General features: G+C 35.9%; 1 protein-coding gene across 1 annotated transcript in view; it reads left to right on the plus strand.

Annotated features, from left to right (window-relative positions):
• MYCBP2 (MYC binding protein 2) overlaps positions 1-15,016 on the plus strand; it is a 174,321-nt gene that overhangs the window by 131,207 nt on the left and 28,098 nt on the right. Inside the window, 1 exon segment of the mRNA XM_036387571.2 lies at positions 12,734-14,380. Coding sequence (XP_036243464.1) covers positions 12,734-14,380 — 1,647 coding nt within the window.

Raw genomic sequence — 15,016 nt, forward strand, 5'->3', positions numbered from 1 at the left:
ATTAGAAAACTATTTGATTTTGAAAGCACGTTTTTAAAAGTCCAGAAACATTTGTCATCTTTCTTCATAATTTTAAAATGCCTTTAGTGAGTTAACAAGATAAAACATGCCATTTAAAATTTGTTGTGAAATTAAAAAAAGAAGTTATAAAACTGAATTTGCCTTTCAGTCATCTGGATACCAGTTACAACTCCTGGGAAATAAAGAAAGTCTAGTTTCTTTTACTGATATAAAACAGTTGTTTCTTTTAATCATGGTTTATTTTGTTGGCAAGATCTAAATACATCTATAAAAGCTGTCAGAATAAACTCAATCTGCATGCTTTCTGTTCATTTCTTTGTTAGTTCTAGCAGATCTAATAATACAGAAGGGACTTTCCATGAGGTTCTTGAGAAATATTCCTGAACCATGGAGCTCTATGGTTTTATTCTTACATTGCTCTAGCCTATGCCACTACAAATAAGGGCGTAAGGTGTTCTATGTGTTTTTTAGCACCAGCATATATTTCTTCATGGTATCCTAAATAAAAGAATTTAAAACTTACTTTAAAGGAGAGAAGATTAGAAAAATAACTATTCCTAAATAGTCTATTCTGTTAATGTCACAACATGAAATAGCTCTATATCATTTCACAGTGGTTTACTGTGTAGAAAGGGGTCCATACTTATCTATGCATTGTTATAGGAAACCCTCTTTTTTGGACAACGACTGCATAAGTTGAAGCATTTTCCTTTTGTTTTTTAGAGCCTTTTAAACCTTCTTTTCCCTCTGAAATGAATCCTTATTCAATTCAGAGTAGTGGTGGAATCACAAAAGTGGAAGTAATTAAGATGTGAGGCAGTATTACAGCTTGTCTCTCAGTGTCAATTGTGTAATAGTGCAGAAATATTATCTGTTCTTTTTTTGCAGAAATTTATTAAGACAAAATTTTTTTTGTTCTGTGTTGTCCAAAGATAAAATCTTAGAGATAAATATGCTATATTAACAGGCATCCTGATTTCTAAAGACATTGTGATTCTCTTTACTACATTTTAAGCCAGTCAAAGGTGTTTCTTTGGGATGATACAGTTACAAAACATTTGGAAGCTACTCCTGGCATTGAATTCACTACTATTTTGTATGCATTATTTTCTCAAGATACCCTCAAGCTGTGATATTTAGTGTGAATGAACAACTCAGCTACGTGGCTTCATTCTATCTGTGGTACTGTATTTCCTTTTGAATTGCCCAAGAGTTGTTGGCAACTATATTGAAAAAATAATGGTCTTACTTTCCCAAAAATAGAATTCTTCAGCTGTACCATTACTTTGTATGCAGTCTTTCTGTATTCTCAGGTCTAAGAAGCTCTGAGTTTTGTGAAAAATAAAAAATGGAAGGCACAGGCACAATCTCTTAGGGTAATTTCCCAAGGAAGCACTTCTTTGGAGGGGCTTGTTTGTTAAAAGTACTTTTATAGGAATGCCCTGGTTTTGATGAAATTTCAGTCCCATCCAAGAGTGTTTCAAAATAACTGATCAAATGTAAAGATCCCCATAATAGGTGTGTAGTTCTACAGTAGGTAAGAGTTTCCTTCTGTAAAACCATTAATTTTAGGTTTACATTATTACCTGCAAGAAAGAAGACTTGACTCCCCCAAAAAATCTGTTTGATTTAGCTATGTCTTCTCTCTTCCAGCTTTCTGTGTCACAGGCAAGTTTTTAATATTCCTCATGATTGGCCCTACCCACCTCCATCTTTGATTATTGTGGGCAGATGACTGTTACCTTCTTCTCAGATACTCTTCCCTTTAAAATAATTCCTCTTTTTAGGAATTAGGCTCATTACATTTAGTAATAATAGTTTGTCAGACATGTAAATCACAGAATGGCTGGTGTTGCAAGAGATCTTACAGATCACCTTAGGTCCAAAACCCCCTAGATCAGGTTGTTCACTCACTTCTAGGTTTTTAAGGTAGGAATGATTGATGCTGAAGTGCAGATTCCAGTAGGTTTTAGGTATGCTACTTCCAAAAGAGTGAAATAAAATTGATTCATTGATTCCTCTAGATGATTATTTAAAAGGGCATTTGAGCTATTTTCTGGTATTTTGTCATCTTAATTTTTAACCCAAAATATCAAGAAAACAAATTTAACTTTTCAGTTCTTGGGTAATACAGGGTTTGATTCATCTGCTGGTATGTCCCTAATTCCTTAAAAAGATAATTTATAATAATCAAAAAATGTTGTAAATTCTGTATCAGCTGCTAAAATTCTTTGCTAGGTTTTCTACAATGCTGTCAAAATTATAGGAATGTGCAGAATTAAGTGACATTGTTAGGATTTGTCTGGTGATGGTTCAAATCAAGAATTTGAGAGAATCTCAGGTGTCTCCTACCTCATATTACTAAGTATACTTCAAGTTACAACATGGTGTGGCCTTCTTACTGAGGCGTCATGTATTTCTAATGCTCACATAGAGTTCTTTAAAAATTGGCATTCAGAAATTAAAACTCTTGATTTTAACATCAAGAGTTTATTAATTATAAATTATAATTTATAAATTAGTTTATTGAATGCCTTCATTTGCCTCACAGTAAATGTAGGTAATTCTTCAGAAAAACAATTCCAATTCTTAAGTGGTACTTACAGATTTTTTAAATTACCTTCAATCTGACCTTGAAAAACAGGTGTAACAGAATAGTTTTTAAAATATTTGCAAAAATGAGCAAATATTTACTAAAACACTGGCACAGAAATACATTTGCCAAAGCCTAATTACATGTTAGCTTTCCCTTTTCATCAGTTTTTCTAATGTGTTTTCTGCATGTACTGTTGCATGTGTGTGTTACTGTAAGTGCTAGGGATTTCTGTTTTTTCTTTGGCTGCTCTTCATTTTTTAGCAAGGCAAATATAAATCTCTATTTTGAAATGTTTAAAATAATTGCAGTAAAATATCCATGAGCCTTAAAAAATAGTCATTTTATTGCCATGCATGGAGTGAGATTTTTATGTTTAGCCACAACCAGAGTTGTATGTGGCTAAATGAGATGTATGAGCTTTCTCTGTTATCATCATTGAAACTTTGAGTACCATTTTACTCTGCCTTTGTGGAGAATGACAGGTAACAGGTTGTAGTTTTGACTGTTTTGCCCACTACAGGTGACCAACTGAGTGCCATACTGAATTCCATTCAGTCACGGCCAAATCTCCCAGCTCCTTCCATCTTTGATCAAGCTGCAAAAGCTCCCTCTTCCCTTGTCCACAGTCCATTTGTGTTCGGACAGCCCCTTTCCTTCCAGCAGCCTCAGCCACAGCTTCAGAGTAAGTTTGTCAGCCTTACCTGCCTCATCAGTCCATTTCTGCAGCTTTCACATTGCTGTTCTCAGTTGCTTACCAGCTGCTAACCATCCACAGTGCACCTTTCTGGGTTTGTTTGTTTTAAGTTTTTCATGATTCAGAAGCATGTGAGGTAATGCTCCCAAAGAAGTATACTTGTTCAACTTTAATTTTTATATTGACAGTATTTTGGGTTTGTATGTGTTCTTCACCATAGACAAGTCATGAGAGTGCATTTCCAGTATTTTATGCAACTCTGGTTTATAAATGAGGTAAATATTTTATATAGTACAAAATGTTGATAATTCTTTTAACATCAAAAAAGCACTGCAGAAAGCACGTAGGTATTAACTTTTCTTACTTCCTAAATTTCTATTTCTGTCATTGCTCCTAACTTCAGGGATGTAGCAGGACAGTGGGAATAACTTGGCTCTACTCATAAGAAATGTTTTGTTAGTTTTCTGTTGGGTGCTCTTAAGATTGGCATGCTAAAGAAAGTTTGCTAACCTGATGGGAGGACAGGAAACTGTTTTGATTAATGAAAACTAAAAGCTCAGCATTTGTGATGGATAGCTGATACTGCACTAAATTCTCTCTTACATGCAGAACAGTTACAGCACAGGTCACAGGAATACTCCTTTATGCCTGTCTCCCACAAACTGTCTCTCTGAGGTGCCTCAGCTCTTTCTTGTTGACCCTGTCAGTCAGTTCAGTGTCTGTGTGCATGGAGCCCTGCACCTCTCCAGCTCAGCTTATTGAAGTTACAGTGAAGTCCTTCATGTGAGAGCTAGATTAAGATTTCTAATTTGCTTTTACGAGGATTGTCGGAAATCTTTTGACTGTGATCTTCTGTAGTTCTGCTGGACTCTACACCAACATCCTGTAGTTCTGGTGGACTTTACACCACCATCAGAGCAGAATATTCCAAACTCTACTGAGATAAAAAAGCTGACTGCCAGTTGCACCAGCATGCTCTCATTGAGAATTTGTCAAATATTTATTCTTTCCTATCACTTCTAGGGTTTTTTTTCTGTTGTTCAGAGAGGTAAAATCAGTTACTCAGCTTTGCATCAAAAATAACCCTAATTGTCTTACTTCAAATTTCAGATTATTTGTCCTTTAGCATTTAAACCCATATTGTATGAAAACAAAGGCTTTTTGATTGCACAACGTTTCTCAATGGATTTTTCTGTCCAAGATGTGTAGATAAACTGTATTCAGTAAGGTACATCGATGTTTTGTGTTTTAATAAGGATCCAGTTCAAATTGAAGCCTTTTTTTTGTCAGGTAGGGGAGGAGCACTGGTAGTCTACCAAATAAAAACATGATGAAACTGGAAAATTTTTTTTGAATTTGTGTCTGATTTGGGATCTTAGCTTAGTACAAGGTCTCAACCAATTTGGTGATTTGCCCTTCCAGAAGGGAAAAAATTGTCAGCCTGAACTGGTGTACTGGTCGCTGACTGTGATTTGATGCATAGACTTTTTTTTAGACAGTTTATTATCCAGTGTCAGGTTTGATGAAGATAATGTAAATTATTCATAAAGGAGAGAAATATTAATATTTTTGTTTTCACAAAATTTAAGAATAATATGGGAGATTTCTTGTTTAAATAGACTTTTGCAAACTTGTTCATCCTCCATTTGCTAGTACATCCAAATTCAGCATATAGTCAGGGATGCTGTAAGACTGTATCATTATACTTTTTCATCTAATAGTTTTATGCAGTTGTATTAGAACTGTAACAGAAACTCATTTTAAGTATGCAATTTTAATTAATTACTTCTAAATCACTTCATAGCCTCCTGCTACCAAACATAATTAAAAGTCAAATCCACTAAACAACATATCTTGAGTCCATATCAAGTCAATTGAATTTTTGCCCTAGACATGCTTAGTTTTACTTTCCAATTACTTGCTCCATCCTTAAGTGCTTCCTGCAGTAAAGTTAGATTTTAAAATTAAAATGAATGCTTATAGTCAGTATACTGTTTTATTAAATGGACTAATGGTAGTCTAATAGTTGAAAGAAGTTGTGCCAGCCTAGATTTTCCTGTCTGCAGATGTTATACACTAAATGCCAATCTTGATTGCAAGTCAGCCTAAATAGTTCAGTCAACTGTTTATGTTTTCTGTTCTTTCTCAAATATCTCTATCCCTGGGGAGAAGTTTGGTTTGGCATAATTCTGAGGAAAGCTAGGATCCTGCTGAATGCCCTCTAGAATTATTTCCTTAATTTAGATTTTTATAATAGGAAGAAAAATCTTCATCTGATATAAACATACTTTGTGCTGGTGACAGATTATAGTTTTCCTTAGAAGTGTTTGTAGGTAGCTGGTTTTTCAGGAGATTTTTCTGTCCTTGAGGTTTGGTTTGCAAATTCACTTAAGAAAGAAGGAAAGGACTTGTCACAGCCTTTTATCCTCCAACACAGTGTCTGGTTATTTTTTTCTGAAATACTACAGTTTAGGACAGTCACCTCCTGAGATATAATGCTTGAAGAAATAAAAAGTGCCTCTGTTACTCCTTTCACATCATAAATGAGTTACAACAGCACCCTGTGTTATATGAAAGAATTTGTTGCAGAAGCGATATTAGAAAAAACAAAATGGAAACTGTTACTCAGTTTTGTGTTACTTGCTAGAAATCTCTGAATGGCTGATTGTTCTGTCCTGCTTAATTCCTTTGCTACTTTTCAGACATAGTTATACAAGAGATTGCTTTCTTTTTCACAGGGACAAACAAGGTACTCTTGCCATTTATTTTAATTCTTTGTCAGTCTTGTGTGGAACTAAAAGTTCAGAAAAGGTAGAAGAGCTGGCAAAACCTACCTTAGAGTACAGGAACATCTGTTTTGACTTGGAGCCTTAGCAAGAATTTTTTTCCAGTAAGATCACAAGTTTATGTATGTTTCTTCCTTGGATATTTGACCAAAACAGGCTGTAATTGCTGCAGCCTGCTTATGCTTGCTTCTGAGAAGCCTGTAAGATCATCAGTAACAGATTTGCTTGTGCAAACTGCCATACCCACAAGATTATTACTGTTGCTTGATTTATTTGTCAATGAACTCGGCTAAAAGCATAGAAGACAAATTTCTGTTGAGTTCTGATTGTAGGGGAAGTGAGGAAGCCTAGAGGGTCATGGAAGATCTTGTTTCTCAACCTACAGCAATATATGCTAGGTCATAAATGTCCTTAGATGTGGCAAGTGTAGGTAACAGGATTTGGCATGCTGTCCAGCATCAGTTACCAAAATTTGATGATTGGCTGTTGAGCTCTGAAGTTAAGGAGGGAAGTGTGAAACTTTGCAGTCACCAGTGTTAGAGCTTTATGCCATGGTTCCTCACGCCTGAGTTGATACTGCAAATGAGGGATGGATTTCTGGGCTAAAAAGCTTTGGGCCCCCATGATTTCTGCTATGTTAACTTCCCTCCCTCCCAGCAGCCATGCAGCTTGTTTGAGGTACTGTTTCCTGTCCAGGCAGAAGCTGCAGTGCTGAGCTGCTGTTCAATGCAGTGTCCTGTCAGCTGCTTCCTTTGCAGTCTGTGCTGCAGAGCTGCAGTCCAACCATCCATCATCGGCTCCTGCCATTCTTGTCAGGAGTTCCTCCATACATCCTTTCACTATTGTGCAATCAGTTTCTTTTTGGTTTTGTTCCTTTCCCATTTAGGTGCTGGTGAAATTGCATTTAGAACCACAGTGCTTCTCTCTGCATTTTCTAAAACTGTGGAGGGGGCACAAAAGACCAGCACACATATGAAGCACATAAGATGTGCTTCTTGGAAGTGTCTCAGTAAAATTGAGAGAATCTTCTCAACCAGCCATGGTGATCTCTTCTGTGTGTGATTTAATCATCAGTTAAACCATTGACAACTTATCTAATTGTTTTTTCATAATTTAAAAATGAAAAATAATGATACCTTGATATTGCCAAGGTATCATTCCTGAAAATTTGAGCTAAATTAAACGGTCCCATAACCTAGGCTTTTCAGGTTCTATAGGCAAGGGTACATAGGAAACATACATTTGGCCAGGTCAATCCAAAACCATCCTCAGAGGGCTGGTATGGTAAAGGCTGGAAAAAGAGTACAAATTGTGTCAGGTGTTTTTTTAGAACTAATCTCCTCATATCACATCTTCAGAAGTTGTAGTTACAAATTGGAAAAGCATAGATTTCTTTTTTTTATGTACCTTTCCAGGACAGGAACATTTCTTTCAGTTCATATGCTTATGTGGCTCAAGTGTTAGTGTTCCAAGCCCCACCATTGGTATAGAATATTGCTAATATTTTTCTCATTATAGCATATTTCAGCTTTTGCTTTAATTCATTCACTCATATCCCCACTTTAACCATACTAAATACGTTTTTCTTTTTAATATTCAAGCTTTTTTTTTAATTCAGTGCATTCTTTTATTCATAGAAAAATAATTTCTAAAAAAGTCCTAGTCCTGCTGTTAGTATGACATTTGGCATTTTCAGGAGGTGAAGAAAGATATGTTGATTGCAGTGCTTGAGGAGATTGAACTGACAGCTGTATTGTAGTTTCCATGTCAGTAAAAGTGAGTGAAAGAAGAATACATTATTTTTAAGAGGCATCCATTGCTTAGGCAGCACAGCAAAGGCAGGTCAGTGCTGTCCTTCATTGTGATGCAGAAAAGCAGTGGCATTTCAGAAGAAACTTAACGTTAACTCCATTTTCCAGTGGCATTTTACATGATGGTTACAGAGTTTGCTTAAAAAAGTTTCACATGAGCCAGTCAGTGGTATGTATGTCTTGCTTCCTAGGTTTCCTCAGAGCATCCTGGCATTGAAATTGAATTGCTTATTATGTCTCCATATTGGGTAGCTTTTCAAGCTGGAGCTGTTTCCATGTTGAAGGAGAGCATGACTAAAGGCACACTGTCACATTTGAATGGCTCCTGAGACAGCCTTGCCTGCCTTGTATTTCAAGTCTTTGTAGTCTTTGAGGATGTTTCAGGAAGAGGGAGCCCTAAACAAAATGTTGGTCCCTGAGGCTGTCCAGTTATCCTGGATATACATGGATTGTCATACTGCTTGGACCCACAGTCCCCTTGAAATGCTTTAGTAGTAGTAGTGCATCATTCAACACTAGATTACAGTATTATAAAATGTAAGTGTTCTCTGAGACAGAGTGAAAGAATGAAGTATAAATGTGCATTCATGAAAGTGGATTTCATAAAGATTTTCTTTTATTATTCATACAGTGGGATGCTAGTGTATCAAATTGACATTTTTAGGTTTGCTGCTACTGCTGTTTTGTGCTCCTAATGTTTGTCTGCCTTTTACCTTTAAAAATTGACTGAGTGATATCCTGTTGCTCAGAAGCTATATAGTTGTTGTTGGATCTCTCAAAATAATTTGTAGGTATCAAAAGTAGGTAATACTGGTGTTAAATCTGTGTTAATACAGTGTTGAGAAATTAAGGATTCATTTCCTTTTTTAGAGAATGACATTCTTACTTCAAATGTATGAACACCTTCTCATTGCAGTTTCTAGAACCATAGCTCATTGCATAAGGTAGCAGGCTTGGTAAGTTGAGTGTACAAGTTAATAAATGTATTACCAGGACAAAAAGGTGTCTTTAATAGTGTAGGATCTGAAATAATTTATTTTCAATACAACTACCTTACTCCATTTGTACAAAAGGGTGTATCTAAAACACTATCTTCTAACATACACATTCTCATTACAATTACTACTTCAGTAAGAATTCTACTTTTTTTTTCCCCAAAGGAAGGAATAGGACTTAAAATTAAAACCAGGAAAAAAAATTAAATTATAGATGGAAATGAAAATTCCCTATTATTTCTCTCCAAGTTTTATTTTTGTGGAGTTGTATTTCTAACAGATTTGATGTCAGTACATTGTACTGAAATTATCTTGGATGACATCAGAATTTTTCTTAAATCAGAATTATTTTTAAGACCTGATGCAGGTTTTTTTTTTTCATCTGTGTACTGTTCTGACATTCATCTACTACTAGCTAGGTTTCTTGTATTGAGGAACTTCACATTACATAAGTGAAGTTTTTCAAAACATTACATTATTGAGGTGCAATCACTTTTGAAAACAGAGTTTTGGTGTGTTTAATGTATTTTTTTCATTCTTTCCAGTGATTAACAAGACTCCGAAACTAAATTAGATCTCCTCTAATTTTCACTAAAGAATGTGTAAATTGATCATCTGGAAGGCCATATTGAAGTTCTAAATAATTAATTTATGAACTTACAGATTAAATGTTAACATCTCAAATCCAGGTTCAGTTCAAAACTAGACACTGCTGATTTTTATAATAAACCATAAATGTCATTGGCTAGCCCTCATATATTACATTTTTAGATCCTAAAAACTAAGATTTAAATTGCAGCATTTTTAGATCAAGGAAGCTGATCTACTGCATTCCAATACAAACTACTGTCTGTCATTTAAAACTAAAGTAGGAATTCAGAATACATAACAAAGAAGATGCATATCATTTGAAATGCTATTGTTTTTATCTCTGCTGCTTTTCCATTGAATCTGTGCTGCTTCTGTGCAACTGTTTTCCACTGTAGAAACTCCATCCTGCTGCCTTGCTTCTCGTGAGCGTATTTACAAAAGTAGTGATGTAGCTGGGCCTGCCTCTGCTATTTCATCTCTCTCTCACAAACTGAAGGGTGGGTATGCATGCCAACATAGCAAGGTTATTCAGATTTTTTACCTGCAAAATGTTTTGGGTTTGTTTTTCTTTCTTCTTCCATGCATTTTCATTTCATTTATGTAAGAAAATAATGTTTTGAAAGCGAATGTTCAAATTTGGTATTTGTTGGGAGCTCATCTGTTGTAGTCATTCAGTGTTGCCTTCCTGAGTTGCAGCAACTCCATGATGCACAATCTAGCTGTCTCTGCTTTGTAAAATGGAAAGTGACTGTTAGTGTAATTACAGCTGTTTTCAAACAATAGGCAAAAGAGGTATCTAAGAAGAAACAGGAAATAAAATCTGGGAATTTTTTTTCTTTTGCTTACAGACAAAGAAGCTTGCTATTTTATGCACTTTTTCCTTTGGGAGATTTTTCTTTTTGTGCTGATACTCCTGAATGCTGCTTAGGATTATTTCTCTATGTGCAAACCTTTGTTTTCTTAAAAAACAAGATACTTTTTTTGTTGGAAGCCATCGTTAGGCTATACCTTTCATAAGCAGTTTTGTTCTGGAATGTTTTCCCCATTGGTATTTGCTAATCATGCATGTACTTTAAATTTGATACTTTGCTGAATGGCTTGAAGTGTTATATGCTCTCTAAAATGATTGTCATCTTTTCAGGTTTTTTTTCTCTTTTATGAGGCATTCTGTAAAACTTTCAATCTTAAGTATTTTCTCATCTGGCAGACTGGGAAAAATGTGTATAAAAGTAATTCTAATTTGCATTTCAGAATTTATCACAAAATAAGCATCTCAAAATAGCTCATGATTAAAACTAGTGAATAATTAAGCTGGAATGGTTGAAATGCTTGGACTGATATTTCCAAAACTTTTTTTTTCTTTTAGCAAGAAGAGTCATTTTATAAACCACAATTTACCATGTTATTTCTTGCCTTCCTATTCCAACTTCCCCCTTCCAAGTGAAAAACAGTTATAGAACTTGTAAAAATGAAGACAGATTAGACTCTGAAAATTTATTAGGATGATAAATACTTGCTATATTCTCATTATATTCTATTGCTTACATTTGCTATTATTCTTGAATGTAGACACAATATTTCTTCTCTGCTCAGAAAAGTATGAAATGCCATTTCTTGGGAAGGCAGAAAAATATTCTAAATTTCAGGCTTGTTAATATTCCAATATAATTCATCCTTCACTTTTTTCCTGTTGCTGTTAGTTTTATTGTAAGGTATTTAAATATGGAAATAGCAAATAAATAATAATTTTTTATAACCTGAGGAAGCATCTTGGTTGCTAAATTTTGCTCAGAAGTTTTCTAAATTTTTCTTGATTGTTTTTTATATTGTGAGAGATAATAGTAGGAAAAAATTGCATCTATGTATTTTCTAGGGTAGGGGTAAGGGTAGGTGATTGAGAACTACATGAAGTTGCTTCAGATCCCACAATGCATAAGGAAGTAGACACTGATTTCACATCTTCTAATACTGAAGATACTAGCTAAAGGTGACTGTCTGTCCTGTTCCCACTAGAAATCAAGGCTTAAATTTGCAAATACTCTTTGATTAATCGAAACTTTATTTTTTAACAAATAGTTGCTTTCTCAAAAATATGCCCAGACAAATGCAAATAACCTTTTTAATATCTAGAAAAGAAAAATATTCCTACGTACTGTGTCCTAATTCTGCAGGCTTACTAGGGAAACACTTCTCATGTTTGACTAATGAAAACCCATTCAAATCAAAAGGATTTAACTCTGCATTCAAGATTTTGCAGTAAGGATTTATGGAGAGACAGCTGTATTAACTGCTGCATTGCTTGCCAGTAATTTCCGTATTGCTTGGATTAATTTTCAGAATACAATTCTACAAGAGAGACTTGGTTCACAGAGGTATCAGAAGCAGATTGCCTCATAAGCTACTTTTTGCATATACTTGTTTTGTATGTACCTGTACTAAGCTGCCTGTAGTTCTTGTAGCTCTTGTAGTCTTACAGCTCTGTAGATTAATGTATGTACAATGTCAATGTGCATAGGAACAATAAATTAGTGCATTGAAGTACGGGGACATCATTGACCAGAGCTGGCCATTTAACTTAGTGGTTGAAAAAAGTGGATTTCTTGTTTTGGGGGGGTTTAAGTGTTTTTATAGCTGAACATGGGGTAGATTTTGAACTTGAAAAAGTAGATTCCATAGATTATCCATTTGAGTCATTTTGAGCATAGTTGCAAGCCTCTTGTCCAATTTGCCTTACTAACAGTGTTTACTTGCTACAATTCCTGGCTTTTGAGCATTGAAGAAAATAAATCTGGCAGTACATTTGATCTCTATTCAAGAGAGATATACATTATACGTGTGATCATCTCCTGATGCAGTCAGCCTGTCACACATTGAGATAATAAATAGTCCCTGGTTTCTGTTGCAACTGTGGTAAATTTAGTTAACTCTGGAATTTCACCTAAGGATGTAAATCGTGCTTCCTTTACTGTTTTGTAGAAAGAGTGAACTGTGGCTTTTGATAACCTCCATAGTAGTGTTTTCTCTGTAAAAACTTCCTAACACTTGTTTCTGTGTACCTTTGGGAAATGAAATGTATCAAAAGTATTCTAGGGGGAAAAAGATCCCTTCATGTTTCCTTTCATTTTGATGTGAACAGAAGCATGTGTTTGATATTTGTGTTCAGGTCTTCAGTCTTTGTTTTGTACTATTGAGGGTGTCACTGTCAGCATGTAACAATTCAATTATGAAACATTATGCAGGTGACCGAATGAATTTCACAGGAGCTGCTAGACCGATTTCTCCAGCAGGAAAATCAGACATGGCATCCAAGCACAGAGCTGACTGCAGGTCACCCAAGCTTGATGTGCGAATGAACCGAGCCGCTGCCGAGCAGAAGAAGCCCAGAAATACCGATGGCTTATCGGCCAGCGAGTGCCTGATGCTGAAATCAGATGCCGCAAAGTTGCGCTCAGACTCCCACAGCAGGTCTTTGTCGCCAAATCATAACACTTTGCAAACACTAAAAACTGATGGAAGAACAACTCCTGGTCTGAGAGCTGAATCTCCGGCGCCAGGAACCCGGTCAACTTCTCCAAAGACAAAGACACTTACAGGCATTAGATCTGGTGCTAGTTCTCCGCGATCCTCGTCACCCAATGACAAAACAACTCTACCTCAGAAAGCTTCATCCCCTGTAAAAACAAAGCTTGATCCTCCTCGAGAACGCTCCAAATCAGATTCTTACACTTTAGATCCAGACACCCTTCGCAAAAAGAAAGTGCCGCTAACAGAACCCTTAAGGGGGAGGTCCACTTCACCCAAACCAAAAATTACTACAAAAGATGGAAAACCTGCACCAGAAACTGAAAATAGAGCTCCTTCCCCTCATGTCGTACAAGAAAATCTTCACAGTGAGGTAGTTGAAGTCTGTACTTCAAGTACTTTAAAGACTGACAGCATTACAGATACCACCTGTGAAGACAACACTGAATTCAGAAGTCTGGATGATGGTTCTAATAAAGTTCATTTCAGCATTGGAAAAGCACCACTGAAGGATGAGCAAGACATGAGAGCATCTCCAAAAGTGAGCCGTAAATGTGCTGGCAGGCACACAAGACCCAAAAAGGAAAAATCCAACTTCCTTTTCAAAGGAGATGGATCAAAGCCCATAGAGCCTGCCAAGCAAGCAATGTCACCTTCTGTTGCAGAATGTGCTCGAGCCGTATTTGCTGCATTTCTTTGGCATGAAGGAATAGTTCATGATGCTATGGCGTGCTCATCTTTCTTGAAGTTTAATCCAGAACTGTCCAAAGAGCATGCACCCATACGAAGCAGTCTTACTCAACAACCTGCAGAGGAAAAAGAAACCAAGTTGAAAAATAGACATTCATTGGAAATATCATCTGCTCTTAACATGTTCAACATCTCACCTCACGGACCAGACATATCTAAAATGGGTAGCATCAATAAAAACAAAGTCCTCTCAATGTTAAAAGAACCACCTCTGCATGAAAAGTGTGAGGATGGAAAAACTGAAACTACCTCCTTTGAAACATCTAGTCATCACACAATGAAATCCAAGTCTCCTCTTCCATTAACACTGCAGCACTTAGTAGCTTTCTGGGAAGATATTTCTTTAGCAACTATTAAAGCAGCTTCCCAAAACATGATTTTTCCAAGTCCTGGTTCTTGTGCAGTCTTAAAGAAGAAGGAAAGTGACAAAGATAACAAGAAAGCCAAAAAGGAGAAAAAGAAAAAAGAAAAAGTTGAGGCTAGGCCAAGGGGAAATCTTTTTGGTGAGATGGCCCAGCTTGCAGTGGGAGGACCGGAAAAAGATACCATCTGTGAGTTGTGTGGAGAATCCCATCCATATCCAGTGACTTACCACATGAGACAAGCTCATCCAGGTAAGACTCCATATTTTTAACTCCCATGTCCATCCATAAAGTATATTTCACACACATGATTTGGTGTTAGCTGCTGTTAGGAAAATGTCAGGCTATGCTTTCTATTATATACACTAAATTGTACTTGCGTACAGATCAGTTGCACATCTTTGTGTATAATTTTAAGTAGTTAGGGATCCAAAGTTTCTACGTTGTTTGAAACAAGGTCAAAATAATGCTCTGACTTTACAGTAGCTCTTCAGAAACATGCTGTGTTTTACAATTTAGGATTTGAAGCTGTGCTGAAATAAAAAATGAGATTGGTCAGTTAGAGTTTCTACATTGACAGAAGTTTTCTGTTACTGTTCTACTGTCAAGAGTAGGAAACTTCTATCTGCTGTGTCAGTACTGGGTATCAGTGATTAATATTTTTTATGTACTTGTTGGTCTCTACTTTTTTTTAGCTCTGTGTGTGCAAAGTTAAAGTCCTGAATCTTTCTGAGAAACTCTAATCAGCAAAAGAATACCCTCCATTCCTTCTTAAGTTTTGTTAGCTAGGAGGCGAGATTTTTGTGTTTGTTAAATTACAGATATTGTTGGCTAACTTATAATACTCACCTTAACTATAACTTAGCTGTCTGAATAGGGATCTGTTCA

The sequence above is a fragment of the Molothrus ater genome, chromosome 2 (assembly GCF_012460135.2).
Source record: "Molothrus ater isolate BHLD 08-10-18 breed brown headed cowbird chromosome 2, BPBGC_Mater_1.1, whole genome shotgun sequence".
Classification (NCBI taxonomy): Eukaryota; Metazoa; Chordata; class Aves; order Passeriformes; family Icteridae; genus Molothrus; species Molothrus ater.